The sequence below is a fragment of the Chenopodium album genome, chromosome 10, assembly GCF_948465745.1.
Source record: "Chenopodium album chromosome 10, dcCheAlbu1.1, whole genome shotgun sequence".
In the NCBI taxonomy this organism is placed as follows: Eukaryota; Viridiplantae; Streptophyta; class Magnoliopsida; order Caryophyllales; family Amaranthaceae; genus Chenopodium; species Chenopodium album.
This window is the reverse complement of record NC_137843.1, coordinates 9800417-9819234: the sequence shown is the minus strand read 5'-3', so window position 1 is coordinate 9819234 and position 18818 is coordinate 9800417. Positions and strand designations below refer to the sequence as shown.

The 18818-nt window shown below is 32.0% G+C and overlaps 2 protein-coding genes across 3 annotated transcripts; one reads left to right on the top strand and one right to left on the bottom strand.

Moving 5' to 3' along the window:
• Positions 1–2761: 2761 nt before the first annotated feature.
• On the bottom strand, positions 2762–4659 carry LOC145564762 (zinc finger BED domain-containing protein RICESLEEPER 2-like). The gene is made up of 3 exons (XM_081624970.1): positions 3772–4659; positions 2935–3654; positions 2762–2770 (listed from the first exon to the last, which is right to left on the bottom strand). The coding sequence occupies exons 1-3, from the start codon at positions 4657–4659 to the stop codon at positions 2762–2764; spliced, it is 1617 nt and encodes a 538-aa protein (XP_081481096.1).
• A 1081-nt stretch (positions 4660–5740) lies between these two features.
• LOC145563479 (calcium uniporter protein 3, mitochondrial-like) lies at positions 5741–8800 on the top strand. 2 transcript variants are annotated; one of them, XM_081623921.1, is made up of 3 exons: positions 5741–6341; positions 6630–6644; positions 8043–8800. In XM_081623921.1, the coding sequence occupies exons 1-3, from the start codon at positions 5784–5786 to the stop codon at positions 8511–8513; spliced, it is 1044 nt and encodes a 347-aa protein (XP_081480047.1). In that variant the 5' UTR covers positions 5741–5783; the 3' UTR covers positions 8514–8800. The 2 variants fall into 2 exon arrangements, with proteins under 2 accessions (XP_081480047.1, XP_081480048.1); XM_081623922.1 differs by lacking the exon at positions 6630–6644 and having other exon boundaries at positions 8043–8796.
• The last annotated feature ends 10018 nt before the right edge of the window (positions 8801–18818 follow it).

Here is an 18818-nt window from a genome sequence, read left to right as displayed (position 1 = left end):
AGTAGTAATTAATTAATAATATTTTCTAAATTGATAATTAAAAATAGTACAGTAGTAATTAATTAACCAATAAAATATTACAAAGTATATTATTGAATTAATAAGTTTGACATATTTAGATTCTCAAATATTACGGGCAGCGGGTAGATAATTTGCCTTGGAAATGGTTTTTTTTTGCCTTGACAATATCAGCACCCAAACATTAATTACATACCTTAATTTTCCTGTCAACGTTTTTTGAGTTAATTCTTTCCTTATTGGTTACTAAAAGTAAAAGATAATTAATCTAGACTGTTAAAGTGTGAAAATTAGTGAGAGATATAACAGAATATGTGGCGACACGTTTGCGTTTTTGCATTAAATATTAAAAAAAATAGTTATGATTTTATTGTAATCCTATCAAATATTAGCAAAATTAATTCAAGTCTTAGCTGCCTACTACCCTTTTTTATTAATTTTCCTTGTCAGCATTTTCAATTTCCACGTCATAATCATACAATTTGATTATTATTTGATTAAAAATTATCCTCTACGATCAATGGTTTTGCTCCATCTTCATTGACAATTTCTTTCCATTATCACACGTGTATTACATGAGTTATCCTCCCTTGAACACTCAATCAAACGGCTAGGAGTCCACATCATATAATTATACAACAGCAAGAAATAATCGGACGGTGGAGGGTTGGCAATATCTCTGCCTAACACGTGGATATTGATTAAACTTGATATTTTTTTCTCGTGATACCCTGAAATTAATTAGCTAATCCACGATTATATGGAGAGCCTTACCCCACTTAGGAGCATACATAATAGAATATTCGCTAAATATTTAATCCTAATTAATTTTTTCTCTTCACTCTTGAACCAATGATATACCATATACTCGTATATAAATAAATGAATAAATTCAAATAAGGGTTAATAAATTTAGATGATTAAATTTAATCAAGTTACAACGGTCAATAAGTTCAAATGAGATGAGTTCAACAAAAATAAGTTTAGATAAACTTTGAACAATTTTAAGAAAAGACATTCTGAGTTCGTATTACAACTAAGTGTTAATAAGTTTGGATAATATAAGTTTTCTGTTCTCATTGACTAAAATGAGTTTAACTGAACTGAACTTATTAGAGTTAAACTGAATATTTTATTAGAGAAGGAAATTAAGAGCTGAGCTGAACTGAACTGAACTGAAAATAATCAGATGAGAATAGGGCCTAAATGACATAAGTTTTGATAAAATAATCAAAGTAAAGAAGGCAATTGATTTCAAGTTACAAGTAGGGGTCCATAAAAATGGATAAGATAAGCTAAATAAAAATTAATTTAGATAAATATACGAAGTAATCAAAATTAAAATAAACAATCCGAGTAAATAAGAAAATAAAAATTAAATAAGTTTCGATAAATTAATAAAAATCTGATGAATCAAACGAAACACTCGTTGAGGTCCTTAACTCCTTAAGTTACTTATTGCCAATTTGCCGTTGGTGTTTTGGTACATTGAGATATCCATTTAAAGTTAAACACATTAGAAACGTAACTCCAACTTAAGTAATTAAGCATAGATACCCCTATAAGCTTATTGTACCATAAACTTATTATAGGTCCCAATACACAAAAGTACAAAACCAATTTTTAAATTTTACGTCATAAATTCCATATTACCTTTTTCTTTTTCTGTTTTTTTTTTTTTTTTTTTTTTTTTTTTAAAAAAAAGAAAAATTAAACTGTTGGGTTGTCTTATTTATCTCCTAACTAGGGGTGCTTATCGAGCGAGCCGATCGCGAGCAGGGTACTACTCGACTCGACTCGTTAAAATTTCTCGTCTGCTCGACTCGACTCGTTACTCGCCAAGCTCGTTAAGGTTTTGCTCGACTCGTGATCGTTAATTTTTTAACCTGCTCGACTCGAACTCGACTCGACTCGAAACTCGTTTAAAAATAATGATTTCAAGTAAAAAAAACTCGACTCGTCAACTCGACTCGTGAACTCGACTCGTGAACTTGACTCGAGCTCGTTAATTTAAGCTCGATAACTAAAAGCTTCAAATCAACAATTAAAAATACAAGTCTTTTACACCTAAACAATCCATCAAACACCTCAAATACAAGTCATACAATCCATCAAACACCTCAAATGCAAGTATTCAACAACAAATACACAATAATATCCAACAAAGCATACAATACAAACAAAAACAAAGAAAATACAAGTTTTCAAGTCTCAACAACAAATATCAAGTCTTCACTTCAAATCTTCAAATCTACATTTACCACTTCAATCGTGCCAAGTCTAGAGATTTGGAAGGATGATTTCTTTTGGCTCATCTTCAATATTATTCTACAAAGACATAATATAATAACAAGTTAACAACATTAGAATAATATAATTAATGAAAATAATAATAAAAAAAAAACATAAATAATTTTGCCTAACCTTGTTCTTTCTCTTTACTCCATAAAGAGCTCTACACCAATCTTCACCACAAATTAACATTTGAACGGTTTCCGGAGTAAGCCTAGCTCTATATGGGTCAATTATACGACTCCCCGCACTAAATGTAGCCTCCGAAGCTACTGTAGTTACCGGAACCGCTAAGATGTCCACCGCCACTCTAGATAACACTCTATACTTCATTGACTTTTCTTTCCACCATTCAATAGGATCAAATGTATCCCCTTCTTCCACATAATAGCACCCCTCATCAAAATAATCATCAACTTTTGATTTTCGAACACTAATACTTTCCGAAATTCTAGCCGCCCTTATGAGATCAAATAATTCAGGATTACCTTTTCCAAGTGAGGGAGCATTCGAAGTACTTCCACTTTCACCACTTTGTTCCTTACTAGGAGGATAATACAATGAAACATACTCATCATAAAGTTCATACAAAGTCTCTTTAACTTTTCGCACATTCTCTCTTACCTCTTCGGGAGGAAACATGCGCTCAAATGCATATTCTATGGCTTTTAATTTCATGCGAGGGTCTAACAAAGTTCCCATAGCCATAAGTAAATTACATTCCCCCCAATACTTGTCAAATCTTTCTTTCATGTTTTTCACCATATTTTTAACAAAAGCATCCTCCGAATTAGAATTTGCATCCAACATCACTTTAATTTTAAAAACCACACTTAGAAATCTATTTGAAGTTGGATATTCCGATCCCGATATGATATTAGTGACATCACTAAACACTTTCAAAAGTTCATTCAATTTCTCAATTTTCAACCAATCATCACCACTAGGACAATTTACATAATCTTTATCCTCTAAAGCAAGTCTAGCAAATACCTCTTTGAATTTAATCGCGCAAGACAACATGTCATACGTTGTATTCCACCTAGTCTTGCACTCAAGAACCAATCTTCTTTCTTTTAGGTTGAATTGGTTGACAATGTCCACAAACTTGAGCATTCGAGCTTCACTATCATTGAGATAGTCAACGGACTCATGCACATTCTTTATGATCGACTTCACTTGCTTTAGCCCATGTTGAACCATAATGTTCAATATATGAGCACAACACCGAACATGAAACAACTTTCCTCCACAAATCAACCTCTTGGTTAATGAGAAAGTATCCTTCAAGATAGTTAAGCAAGAGTCATTTGCCGTTGCATTGTCAACCGAAATTGTGAAAACCTAGCAAAATGAGAAAGAAACAAATTATATAAATTAAGAATTAAGACAAATAAACAATTAAACATAAATTAATTTAAGAATTAAGACAAATAAGCAAGAGTCATTAAGGCTACTTACTTTATTCTCAATTTCCCACTCCTTTAAGCACTTAAATAAACAATTAGCTATGTCCCTTCCCTTTCGAGGAGGTGGTAGGTGGACAAAGCTCAAAATTCGCTTTTGGAGTTTCCATTGTTGATCGACAAAGTGAGCAGTGACAACCATGTACTCAATTTTTTGTGGCTTTGAACGCCACAAATCAGTGGTCAAGGATATCTTTTCAACATTCTTTAAGGCATCCTTTAACTTTTTCTTTTCACTCTCATAAGTTTTGAAAGCATCTTGTCTTATAGTGTGACGAGACACTCCTTTCCATTGTGGAATTCCTCTCTTCAACATCAAGTTGAAACCCTCTTCTTCAACAATCGTGAAAGGTTTTTCGTGCATGACAAGCCAATGTGCAATACCTTCCCTCATACTACTCATATCCAAGTGACCATCATGTAAAGCACTAACAAAAGATGAACAAGGAGTGGGAGTTGTGGATTTAGATGGTAGAAAATTAATCATGGTTTGTTGTTTTAGGTTTGCTTTTTTTTGAGGACACTTGTCAAGGTGACGCTTGTAATGAGTAGTACTACCGGATTCCAAGCAAGATAATAAAACATTGCAATGCTTACATTTGACTTTCCATTTGTTTTTAACTTTGAAAGGTTCCGTTAAGTCTTTCCAAACCTCAGATTGTCTTTTCCTCTTAAAAGGACCCTTTGGTTGATTTGCTTGAACATCATCACCCTCTTCTTCATTGTTATTTGCATCTTTATCTCCTTCTTCTTGCTCCACACCTTCCTCCACATCCTCCACATGTTGCATTTCATCATCATAATTCACATAGAATTCCTCAACAATAGGTGGTACATTGGAAGAAGGTTCATTTGTAGAGTCTTTCTCCATATTAGAAGTCATTACTGCAAATATTATAGATTTTCTCATAAATATTATAGTGTATCACAAATATTACAAGATTAAATAATACATTATATCTAAGTACTTCAATACTTCAATAAACAATACATTATCAACAATAATTCACAATACTTCAATAAACAATACATTATCAACAATAATTCACAATACTTAAGGTGTTTAAAATCTGAAATTAAAATCTGAAATTAAAAAAATCTGAAATTAACAATACATTAGCAGATACAAGGGCAGATCAATACATTAGCAATACAAGGGCAGATCAATACATTAGCAATACATAATTGCAAAAAATCTGAAATTAACAATACATTAGCAGATCATATATTCACATCAAAAAATCTGAAATTTAAAATCTGAAATTAAAAAAGCAAAAAAATAAAATAAAAAAAATAAGAGACATACATTCACAGGGCTCACAGCAGATCATATATTCACATCATTTGCAATTAAGAGATTAGAGAAATACAGAATATCACATATTCACATCAATCTGAAATTAAATCTGAAATTAAAAAAGCAAAAAAAAAAAAAAAATAAAAAATAAGAAACATACCTGAAACAGCGGCAGCAGAACGCGAACGTCGGCAGCAGCAGAACACGAACGGCGGATTAATGATTTATGATTGAAAATGGGCTGGCCCAAATAATGTTGCATGGGTAAAGTTATTTTTTTGTGTGTATTTTTGTTTTTATTTTTAATGTAAAGTGAAATATTATTTATTATAAAATATTAATTAAAAAAAATATTAACGAGCTGCTCACGAGCTTAACGAGTCGAGTAGGGACTTGCTCGACTTGACTCGTTAACGTACCGAGTCGAGCTCGAGCTCGAGCCGATCTCCCGCGAGCCGAGCTTTGACCGAGCTTTGACCGAGCCGGTCACGAGCTGCTCGCGAGCTCGACTGCTCAATAAGCACCCCTACTCCTAACCTATGGGACCTATATAAAGGTTCGCAGCCTACCCAACATTTTACATTCAAACCTTCCGTTTTCATTCGGATCTCTATTCAACTTAAAACCCACAATTTTTTAAAAAAAAAAAACCGATTAAATTCACTGATTTCCCATTTTTCATTCAATCAATTTCTCTCTCATAAACAACAATGGCGTTCAAGAAAACACTTGTACAACGATTATTCAATCTCTCACGATTCTCAACACCTTCGATATCAAGAACCACCGCCGCAAAACCACCCTCTGAACCACCTGAACCTTCTAGAATAAAGCGTAACATGCAACGCCGTCCACTCTACCAAGCCGCGATGCCGTCGTCATCGGCGGCGCTCCGGCTATTCCCTCCGACGGGAGAAAATCTCGTCGAAAAACTAAAAGAATTAAACGTCGCAAAAGATCGAATTCGATTGAGCGGGTTGATTCCGTTACCGGAGAAATCGAGGGCGGCGGCGGCGCGTGAGGAGGAATCGCCGGTAGGACTATCGGCGAGTGAGGTTCGAAAAGTGTTGAGAGCGTCGCAAGTTGAATTGATAAGATCAAAGTTGAACGAAGTTGAAAGAGATTGGGTAACGTATGAGGAATTTATGGAGTTGATTGAGGAAAGTGTTGGTGGGAATAAAGATCAAGCGTTTTCTTTTGCTAAGAGTTTAGATGATAGCGGTTCTGTTATTGTTCTTGGAAACGCTGTTTGCCTTCGTCCTCATCAGGTTGGTTTCAAATTTCAATCCTCTCTTTTTTTTTTTTTTTTTTTTTTTTATTTCGATTTTACTTTTATTGTCGTTTAGGGTTCGTGCGGTATCATTGCGAGTTTTCAGTATTTTTTAAAAGTTAATATAGATTGTTCGATGAATTTTGATTAGAAATGTGAAAACTCATAACGATGACGAACAAATTAAAATGTTGAATTAGTGATTGATTATTTGAAATGTTGAATGGGAACTGATGAGTTTATTATGTGTTTTTTTTGTTTTTATTTTGGATTGTGTTGTGAACAGGAAGTTAGAACATTGGTACGCCAGATCTAAAAGGGTTCCACTATTGACATCTATTTTATCGTTTGTGGAACAAATTTTTAGCATTCTGGTAACGTTTCTCGAAGGAGTAAGGAAGGGAGAAAAAACAGTAATATTTGAGAGGAAAGAGCCAAAGAGGGAGGGAGGAACGGATGAGAAAAAAAAAAAAGTGTATTTTATTTAATTAATTAATTTTTGCTTTATATTATGAAAGGAAATAAAAAAAAAGTGAAAGTAGCAATTTTTTTTTAAAAAAAAACAAACAAAAACAAAATTTCAATTAACCCCCTACCCCTCCCCCACCCAGGAAAAAAAAATAATCTCAAGCAGTAAATTTTTTTCAAAAAAAAAATGTTGGAGATGATTTATTTTTGGGACTTAGAAACAAAATTATCTCCTACAAACAGTTCAAATTTAATTTTTAATCTCTTAAAATGGAAAATTTACTGTTGATCTTGATTTGCAAAAGAGTTTTGATAGCCTACACAATGATTTTAACTTATTTTTTAAAATCTCTAAAAAGAAATTCATTTTTTTTTAATATATTTGGAGTGCTGGTTTTATTTTAATTGTTGGATTACTAGACATCATAATGGATTTTTCAGGAGATATGTGATGACAGCTAATATAAAGTCGGTGTTACGTTCAACAGAAAAACAATTTTTAAGGCTTTTTTTTTATGTCCTTAATAAAGAAAATGTTCTTATCAGAAAAAAAAAATATAATTATTCGCAAACAAAATCGTGATGACTGATTTTATTTTTTATTTTTTATTTTTTTTGGTAATTAATGACTAATTATAAATAGTATAAAGTATTTAAAAATTAAGAAGAATATTATTGAAGTTTATGTAAATAAGTCATATAATTAATCATAAATAATTGATGTCACTAATTGCCTCCATCAGCCAATTTCCCCATGTTAATGGGCTAGATCCTTTTGCAAGAAAGCGACCTTAAAAACATCATCATCCTTGCATATTCTATAGTTGCATTTCACATTACTGATTTTTTTTTTTATAATTTCATTTCTGTCCATTTTACAATCATTTGTTAGTAGTCAATAAAGGTAAAGAAAACGAAACCATTAAGAAACCTGTTAACAAGGGAAATTTCTAATACGTTATTTTCATTTACTCCGTAAAAAAGTTCTACAAGAAAAGGAGTCTTGTTTGTTGGTATTGGTCCTCTTCCCTATCACGTGATCGGACAAATTGTAACCAAATTGTTTTGAACTATATGTGCTCTTTGGTGCACGTAATAATTTACTTTGATATTACATGTTTTGTGTTGTCAAACTGTCTTAAAAGTTCAAGTCTTTGAAAATATTGGCCAATGTAATTGAGAAGGCAAGTTTTACCCAAATACTGTTTGTTTCCAATTTCTTTGATTACAGGTAGCTAAGGCCATTCAGAGCCTAGTCACACCTGCAGTTGTTTCGGATCCAAATGATCCTCGGATGCAAGAGCTGGAGCTGTTGGAGGAGCAAAAGGCAGAGATTGACCAGAAGGCGGAGGCACTAGTCCGCCGGGAGTTGTGGGCTGGTTTGGGCTACATGGTGGTCCAAACCGCGGCCTTCATGAGGCTCACATTCTGGGAACTATCTTGGGATGTGATGGAGCCCATTTGCTTCTATGTTACTTCCGTTTACTTTATGCTTGGATACACCTTCTTCCTTAGGACAGCTAAAGAACCTTCATTCGAAGGATTCTACCAAAGCCGCTTTAGTGCTAAGCAAAAGCGGCTTATGAAGACTCATAACTTTGATATCGAGAGGTATACAGAGCTTAGGAAAGCTTTTGACCCTCACTATTCATCATCCTCCTTGGATAAGAGGATTAAGTATGATCAACCTACAATTAATTGAAGAAAACAGGGATTATTGATATTTTTATTTTCTTTTTTCGAGTCTTATGACTTCTCTAATTATCGGATAAGCCATTTCTGTACTCTTTTTGGGTCCTTATCCATAAAAAAACCGAATTCTATGAAGATGAAAGAATGTTGAATATAGGCAGCTGCGGCACTGTGTAAAGACTAAGGATTAGAGGAAACTCATTTTTTGTTGCAACCCTTCTTTAGAGCCTTCTTCTTTGGCTCTGCAGGCTATGTACTCTCCATTTGAGAACAAAATTTAATGAGACAGATGAAGCAGAAAAAAAAAAAAGATTAAAATCATGTTGATAATTTCGCATCCATCCATGATTCATGATTAAAATTATGTTTATAACCTTGTATCCTAGGAACAAAGAACAAGTTAATTACTAAAACCTTTTCAGGTTTTCTTCAATCTTTCTAACTCGTTGCATTAAATCTAAAATTATACTTATATCCAAGAGAATCCTCTCCGCCTGTATGTATGGTGTTGTGATGTATATAGTGGCGAACAAAATTTGTTAATTGGGTAAGAGATTAGAACCCATGGCCTTTGATGGATAAGATATTGCTCTAAACACTAGCTGCTTGTAAGTTTGTATATAATTTTTTTTTTTTTTTTTTTTTGGAATCAGTTTGTATATAATAATGTACTTTGTATTTTATTTAATAAAATTAAATTGACTTTTTTTTTTTTAATTTATGTGCCCTACCAATTGGATGTATATACAGAGTTGTGATGGGTGTATCTTTGAGAAATTCATAACTTTATAAGTTAGTTCATAAAACGTTTAGAGAATGAAGCAATCCGAAAGAGGAAAATATAAATATTAAGCAATCTGAAAAAGGTATAATGATTTTAAATTATGAACATATACTACGTACATCAATTGAATGAATGAATCATATACATGCTACAGTACTACTTGAATTGTGTACGTATAAAAAGATAGAAACCGAATACTTGTGATTATTGGGCAATTCATCTGTTCAAATACTTCAAAGAATATAATCATGTAATGAGTTAATGAATACTCCTGTTACAAAATAAGGCAAGTCTATCGTGGTTACAAGACGATTGTCAAATCTTAGTTTGGTACCTAAACTCCAAAGACTACATCTATGACATCTTAACTTATAGGCGTAACAATGAACATAAAATACAATTAAGTAACTATTCACATTTACTAAACTGAGCTGAAATGACTGAATTGAATTGAGCTGAACTGATTGGAACTTAATTGGATTGAACTGAACTGAACTGATTGGAGCTAAACTGAACTGAGCTGAAATGAATATTTTATATTTTTATGAGAGAAGGAAATTAGGAGCTGAACTGAATTGAACTAAACTGAACTGAACTGATTGAAGCTGAACTGAATTAAATTGAAATTAAGCTGAAGTGAACAGATCCTAAGTACTAGGAATACAACACATAAAATGTACAAAGTGTGAGCTAATAAGAGCTGCATGTAAATGTGGTCCAAGTTTGAACTACGATTTAGCACACATATTTTTGTGTTATGTCGTATCTATCTGTGCGTGTCATGTCATGCTTTTATCTATGTTCAATAATACTTTGTAACATGTCTTACTGTAAATCAGCAAAACTCAATGTGATCCTTTAAATATGGCTAAAGGGAGTTACCTCATACGAGACTTGTTGTGTTAGGGTTCTATACTTCTATGTATAAATATCATCATACCAAACAAACTCGCATGTAAACGTGACAAGTTTCAATTGGTCGCTAAAAACTTGGAGAACAAACGCACTAGCAGCTAAATGAGAAGTACTATATATGTGGGGACAAACGTTAATAGTTCTGGAATTTTCTTAGAAGACATGAATACATATAATTGAGGTTGTTGGACCATATATTGATATAAAGATATTATTCACCAATTTCGTTGTCTATATGATGGTATGCCAGATTGATCCATATGTTTACCTCATGATATTCATGTGTCACTTCAAATCTTTGACAAGAGCAGCAAATGTCAATTACAATAATTTGGAATTATGTTCTAAATTTGCATGAATTTTGATTTTTAGGAGTGAACTAGGGGAGGTGCAATTGCTGCAAATTATGAACCATGCAATTTTTTTCATGCATTGGGAGTTCAAATTGATGCTCTGATCTGCTGCATTCACCAATTTTGACTTATACCAAATGATGCTCTGCATACTGCATTCATCAAGTTTTCAATACAATGCAATATTTATTAATATGTGGAAAATAATATTATGTACAATATCAATCTAAGCATAACACACAAAGCATAGCTTTTTTCACAAATTATAAATGCTGGGAGCGAAATTTGATAAACTTCTGACCTATTGTACACAATTCTTCAGTTTTTGCCTCTAGACTAAACCTAGTTGAGTCATTGTACTAATAGTGGTGTTCAAAACTTGATCTGAATAAAAATATGAATCAAACCAGATTGAAAAAAAAATCGATCTTTGAATTGAGGGGTTTCTAGTCTAACACAAATTTTTATATGTTATTGGCCACACCATGTGGTCGGGGTTACTCGATCAGGGCCGCGGTTACTCAGTCAGGGGTTATACTTGAGGGGTTTAGTCAGGGATTACTCGGGGTACTTGAGGGGTTACTCGGTTAGAGATTACTCATGATTTACTTAGTCAAGGGTTATTTGAGGGGTTCAGTCAGGGGTTACTACTTACTAGAGGGGTTCTCTTCACCTTATTTTCAGTTCAGTTCAGTTCACTTCAGCTCCAATTAGTTCAGTTCACTTTAACTCCAATCAATTCAATTCAGTTCCTAATTTCCTTCTCTCATAAAATATTCATTTTAGTTCAGTTTTGTTCAGTTTAGTTCAGCTCCAATCAGTTCAATTCAGCCAATTCAGTAAATCAGAACAGACCCTTAGATTTTCAAAAAAAAATAAATAAATAAAATAATAATACATAGAATAACTTTTTTTCTTCGTTTTACCAATCAATGATTTATTTTTTTATATACTATTATAAGAAAATTGAAATTTTTGAAGAATGTACAAAGGTGATCTAGAGATTTGGACCGTTTTTATCATTCAGTCCAATTATGGTCCTATATATCTTATGTGGTGGTCCATTCTCCTACTCTTAGATGTCATTTATTCGGTTTTAAACTTTTAATTTAGTTCAATATGATTTAGTTTAATCTAGTCCGACCTTAAACTAATGACCTCTAATGTTGTAAATCTAATCAAAATTTGAAATCTTTTTAATCATCCGGGGCGATCACCCATAGACATATAATCACTTATTATTACAACCTTTTGAAAAATATTTCACACTCCGTGATTCCTAATTATAAGATCTTAGAATTGTAAACAACGTATTCCATCCCTTTCATACTAATTGACACCTGTTATTTTTTCTTTAGAATAGATTTTATACTCCATAACAACATAAGGTTTCTTGTCATATCAACCAAGTATTCAACTTTCCTATTTGGGGCAAAAAACTATCTCACTCTTGGATAATTTTATATAGTTTCAGTTGATGCTAACATGTTAATCATTTATCCCGAGTGAAATGTACAACTCCCATTGTTGATTGCGTAGTCCAAAGGGAATGCTAATTTTGAGATTTGCCAATATCTAAACCTAACATTTGATTGGAAGATCGAGTAGATACGTATTTGCAATATTAATTACACAAGCTAACCTTAAGTTAGTAAATTAATTGGTTTTAATCAATCAAAGCAGTGGGACTCCCACTCTAAATTGCTTGGTCCATATTTGATAAATTGACATTTAACACTTTGAACGTGGCACGTCTTATGTCCAAAATTTTTGGGTTGTTCTTTATTTGTAACCCCTTTCTAATTAAGTTTGCTATCACATTGAATAGTCATGATTTTATCGTTGTTGCGTGAAGATTGGAGAAGCGGCATAAGCCACAACATATGATTAATGGCTCCCAATTAATTTTTAGCTTGAAAAGCCATGAATAATTTAATTAACTATTAAAGCTAGAATTAATATTGGGTTATGGTAATTGGTAATGGCCTAATGGGTTTATGAGAAGACAAGACATTTGTTTTACCTAAACTTATGAATGGACCACAATACATACTTTCTCTGTTTTTAAATTAACACGTGTTAAGTGCTAACCTTTTGACAGTGTTTTGTTTTCTATATACTGTACTTATGATGAAAAATATATTCATGTAAGGTTTATTAGCTTCGTCTCGATATATAGTTTTAAATCATCAACTTTCTATAATTTTTGTTTTTTTATTTTACCTCAATTAAAAGAACAAAAAGAGTTGATCTGAATTAAGATCAAATAAGTGAAAAATGAGATAGATTAAAATTCTCCTCCTTACAATTAATCAACCGTATTATTCTCTACTCCAAATCGTCGTAAGTTCGTCTAATACTCTGTACTAGATTTATTGAGATCCCAATTTGTAATTAATCAAAGGCATTTTATTTGTATTCTCATGACAAATTGCCAGCCACGAGGTGTGGAACGAATCAGTTGTCCCCCCCAATATTCCGACCAAAGAATCTCTCGATTTACTTCGAATCTTTTCTGTGATAAAACCACAATATTCTTTTTACCAATGAAACTAACTTGCTAAGCCTAATTCGAATATACTTACCTTGTACTCGTCTACAATAATCTCATCTCACGCAAGTACTTTCTCTGTCTTTTACTTGTTATAAATCACTTTGATACACATCACATCATAACGAAGATATTAATCAAGGGCAGATAAACTTACCACCGATAATAAGATATTGTTAAGGCTTTAATTTGTTTGTTTACCTTTTCTAACCACGGCTCAAATTGTGTGTCGGGAAAATGTAAGTATTAAAGATATACTTCTTCCATTTCAAATTAGATGACAATTGTTTTTTTATCACGTTTGTCAATACAAAAGTTCTATCGAATATATCTTTCATTATATTATTGTAAAAAATAATAAATATTGAATTTTAATTAAGTACATATTGAAATGAATCTAACAAAATACCACGTGATTATGTTTTTTAGCATACCTATAAATTATAAATGTTAGTCAAAGCAAAGTTAATAAATAATTTCAAAAGTCAAAATATGTCATCTAATTAGAAACGGAAGAAGTATGTAGTAAAATGAAATACTCCATATACAACATGACCAATTAAATGACGTGCCAGAAAATGTGTTACAAGTATAAAAATATAAATGAAGTATTCCATATGATCATATAATTCCTCCATTTTTTTTAGTTGACACTGTTTGACTTTTACACTATTCACATTATACGCTTTGACTCACTTTTGTGGTTTATAGATATGATAAAATATATTCATGTGGGTTCTTGTTTGAATCGTTTCAATGTATGTTTTATTAATATCCACTTTTTATAATTTTATAATATTGATAATTAGATATATTAATCATTAAAAACATACGTTGGTAAACGTGATAATAGAAAGGTATCAACTAAAAAAACAGAGAAAGTATATAACATGACCAATTAGGTTTTAGCCTAATGACAAAAACCGATAACATATGATACAATAAATTGCTCTATAACAAAAGGAAAAACACTCTCAAATTAAAGACGAATGGTTTTTTTTTCAAAAAAAAAAACGACTCTGTTAAATCAGGATCACTCATAGATAAACTCATAAACAAGTCTAATTATGCAGGTCAGCCCCATAAACAATACTCCGTAATTAAAGACGAATGAAATTGTTCCACTGTTTATTCTTATAAATGATGCATTGGACTAAAGTTGCAACGTGAAGTTGACGCACACAAGATTACAAACTAAAGTTGGCCTTTTCTACCGAAATTTAAAGTGTATTGAAAGGAATTAATACTATAATTAATTAAATTAACTGGTTGAATGTACGTATTTATTTGTAATTAGCTAATCAAAAAATCCTTTGACCCAAGTGATGATCACTTTAATTTTTTTTTTTTTATATATATTTTTTTAAGTAAGGAGAATTCCCTTGCAAGTTAGGAAAAATAAGGGATCCAACTTGCTTGGAGTAGAATCGAACCCCTCTCACAGGGGTGCAAAGAGAACCTCCAACCACTAAGTCAAGCTTGATTCTCAAATAATCACTTTTAAATTGGTTGGTTGTTTTGTGCATCAGCGCATAAACCATATAACTACGTCAATTGCTTTTTCTTTTTATATTTTTCTTCTACTCCATTTGTCCTTGTTTCTCTAATGTTTATAGAGCTTTCACTTCGTATGATCTCCAAAAAAAAAAAAAAAAAAAAAAAAAAAATTAATAACTCTATAAAATCTCAGGTGATGATATTATTACTTATAAATTACGGAGTAATAAATTTTGATTATGATTCTAAAGTTCTATCCAAACAATTTTCCAATGAGAAAATAATCCTTATTACCTTATACGAGGGAGGAAATACGCTATTAATCAATTTGTTGACATTAAATTATAATCGTAAGAAAATACTATACATTGCCTTTAAGGCAATACATAATGAGCCAAAAATGGGGAAAAAAATGAAAATATAACATAAATTACACTGAGGATTTTGTTATGCATTTCCAAATTAATAATCCGTATCAAATTAGGAAAGGTATTAAGGGCATGTTCTGATTTACTGAACTGAACTGATTAGAGCTGAATTGAACTGAATATTTTATGAGAGAAGAAAATTAGGAACTGAACTGAATATTTTATGAGAGAAGGGAATTAGGAACTGAGTGAACTGATTGGAGCTGAACTGAACTGAACTGAAAATAAGCCGAAGAAAACACCTGTTTTCTTCAACAGTTCAGCTAATTTTCAATTCAGTTCAGTTCAATGCAACTCCAATCAGTTCAGTTCTAATTTTTTTCTCTCATATATAATTCATTTCACTCAACTCAGTTCAGTAAATTAGAACAGGCTCTATAATATATTGCCCTAATATGTATTCATAATCCTAAAAGCTACATATAGCATTACCCTACTAAATTATATTGATATGACCATTGAATTTTTTATAGTCGGTATTGCATAATGGAGTTTTATTGTACTGTATATATTTTATCGAGTTTTAAAAATTGGTAAGGTATTCAAACTAGTAAGATAGAGTCATTATTGTTAGTGCCATGTAAAGACAGGGAGAAAATGATTGGTGCAACTTGTATTTATTTGATGATAGCATCCTTGTGTGTCGTGAAGTTTCTAGAAGTGTCAAAGACCCTTATTACAGTAATTACTACGAGTAGACGTAATTTGTTTAGAAACTTTTTGTTAAAATTAAAATAATGAATAGGAGAAGAAGAGGAAGAGGAAGAGTTGCAAGACTATCATAGTGCTACTGCCCGCTAATGAACAAGCACTATGAATGCACAACACTTTATTAAAAATCACAAAAGTTAATTTTTTGAAAATTAACAAAAAAAATGAATTTAATAAGAGTCACATGATTATGTTTCTCTTAATTCTTAGTGTTTCTTGAAACAGAATACTCCTCGGGGTTAGGGTAATAATATCAAAATATCCTAGAGACTAGGTCCAATGTATGTCCAAGTATCCTTCGGCTCCGCCTGGCTGTCTGAAAGCTCAGCTTGCAAAAGAGAGAAGGTTAATTGTCCCAGGGGTGTGACCCGGGAAAGCCCCTCCGATACTTAAGTCAGCGAACGTACTTTTTAGAGAGAGAAAGAGTACTTTAGAGAGAGAAAGTAGAGAGGAGAGAGAATTAGGAAAAAGTTACCCCTTTCGTCAATGTTGGAGAGTTATTTATAGTTGTACTTGAGTGGACAGATTAGGGGCAAATTTGTACTTTGCAGTAATTAATGATAGGCTACATCATGGAGGGGTATTTTTGTAATTTCAGATTATTGGGCTTAGGACACAAGACTAGGCCCAAACACTTAGCATACAATCACAAAAATGGTCACAAAGGAGTTTCTATAAACAGTGTAAAATTCTTTAGTGTTAAGATAAAACAAAATTAGAGGAGGGAATTAAATTAAATACACTAAAGGGCAATTGTGCATTGATCTGATAAAAAATGAAAAATTCAGTGGAACAATAAGGTCAATAACAAAACAAAGAGAAATTTCAGTTTTGGGCTTAGATCAAGTGCTCCAATTCTCCAAATCCCTTTTCATAGAAGTAATTCATACCCAATTATCTGACCCAAGCACAAAACTCTAAGGGGTATCACTTTACTAAAATTTGACACTATCTAATTTTGACTAACCCCAATCCATACCAACATGACAAATCAAATTGCAGAGTTATGAATATTTTTCATATTGAGTCTATTTACAGGCATTCTTAGATTGAGAGTAATGTATTATAAGGATAATGAAAGTCAAAATGAAAGTAAGTATAGGTAAGGAAGAGATTGTGATGGCGTGATTGTAAAACGTTTTATGTAGTGGTGGTGTATAGGTGTGGTAATAGAATAATAGGTGAAGAAAGGGAAACTATTGCCTAATCACGAACCCTCATTATAGGGTAATGAATCCTCCACCTCTCTTTTTCACATATATTACAACTACCTTGTATCATTTATAAATACCTTATCTTCCTACAACAACACTTCTAATTAGTTATATGTTTTCCTAATTTAATTTTTATTACCGCTAAATCTATCATCCAATCCAAGCAATGATGCATGGCCGAAAACTGAAATTTATCCTACCCAAACAAATTACAGACAAACCCTAAATCAACTACCCAATCATTTCCAAAACGAAGTTAACCCAATTGACACAATTTGATTGTCCCTTCTAATCCGCAAAGCTAATTTAAGCCACTTACCAATATGTCATCTTACTCATCAATATTTCAAAACAACTTACGAGTACTATGTATTTTTAAACAAAACAAACAACTCCGGGGTAGCTTGACATCACTGTGATTTTCTATTTTTTTGGTTTTTATTTTTCAAAATCATATGATATAATAATAATAATAAAAAAAATAATTAAAAAAAAAAAGTAGTCTAACTTGTTAAAAATGTGATAATTTTGAAAACTGACAACAGAAAGTGAAATTGTGTTTTTTTTTTTTTTTTTTGGTTAATTGAAAACAAAAAATAATGTTAGACTAAGCAATAAATAATTGAGTTTTCAATCCAGTCCATTATCAATATTAAACAAAAATTTAAAGCCCAATATATAAAAACCATTTTCTGGCCCATTTTTAACTAGTCTTGGTACTTTAGTTGCTCGTGGATCTACTCCGTTCCTATCGAGTCTGGACCTGTTTAATTGGTCGGGTCAATTCTTAATGGGACAGGGGGATCAGGCCTTTAATGGGCCCCCATCCCATTGTAGGAGTGTACGACTCGGACCCATAACATTAATTACATGGTTGTTCATCTAGTCAACAATTTAACACCACACATAATAATGGTCGGGGTTGTGACTTGTGAGTCATTGTTTGATGTGTCGCCGCGCTTCAGCAATCTGTTTTGAGTGGGCGATGTTCAGACTAGACAAAGGGTTCGTCATCAAATTGTTATTGAATGAAACAACATATCTGAACTTGTTAAAAACAAATGTGAAGCTTTATATACTGGCGCTCTTTGTTCAATTCTGCAGCCGCTTACACGGTTACACAGAGGCAGATATAGGATACTCAGTTTGGAGGGTTACTCTTTTTTTTTTTTTTTTTTTTAAAGACAAGATAAGCTTAAATATATTATTAATTAGAGATAATGCGAAGGTTGTCCAAAACTGAGAGACCTAACCACTTGAACTATCCCTCACTCTCACGTACAACTTGTACTGTGATAGTAAGACAACTTTGTTTAGAGCATATAAATATATAATAAGATTTATAATGGGAATTCTTGACATTAGCGTGAGACTTTTATATGTGAGACAATTAATATCGGTGGGATTATAATTATAGTTTATGTAGAGGCATTGCCGGGAGTTGCGAAAGCTTCATAAATTTTTTATTAAAGGATTTTGAAGATAAAAGATATATGGAACAAGCTGATAGTTAGACTTGAGACTGGTGTAATTTGATTCATCTTTAATCATTGTACTAACAAGATTCACATTTTTATTAATTTGGTGTATTTTTTTAGGGTGAATTTTATATTCAAATTGGAGTGTATACAATTAATTAATATATAGAGAGTTTTACAATACCCATAATTCTAATATGATAACGATACAAAATATATACATATATATTATCCTAATGTGCGACAGATATTATCATGACTATAATATCTATCAATAAGAAGTGGTGCCACTTATATCAAAAGTATTGAATTAATCTTTTGCAAATACCTATGATACCAGGAATGCACATGGTCATATTATTAAATTAGTGCAACCATTATTAA

What these genes read in the sequence shown, in the direction of transcription:
- LOC145563479 (XM_081623921.1), top strand. Translation starts at nt 5,784, where the DNA reads ATGGCGTTCAAGAAAACACTTGTACAACGATTATTCAATCTCTCACGA.
- LOC145564762 (XM_081624970.1), bottom strand. Translation starts at nt 4,659, where the DNA reads ATGACTTCTAATATGGAGAAAGACTCTACAAATGAACCTTCTTCCAAT. An exon ending in AGTGGGAAATTGAGAATAAA is followed by an intron (nt 3,655 to 3,771) that starts GTAAGTAGCCTT and finishes TCATTTTGCTAG; the next exon opens with GTTTTCACAATTTCGGTTGA.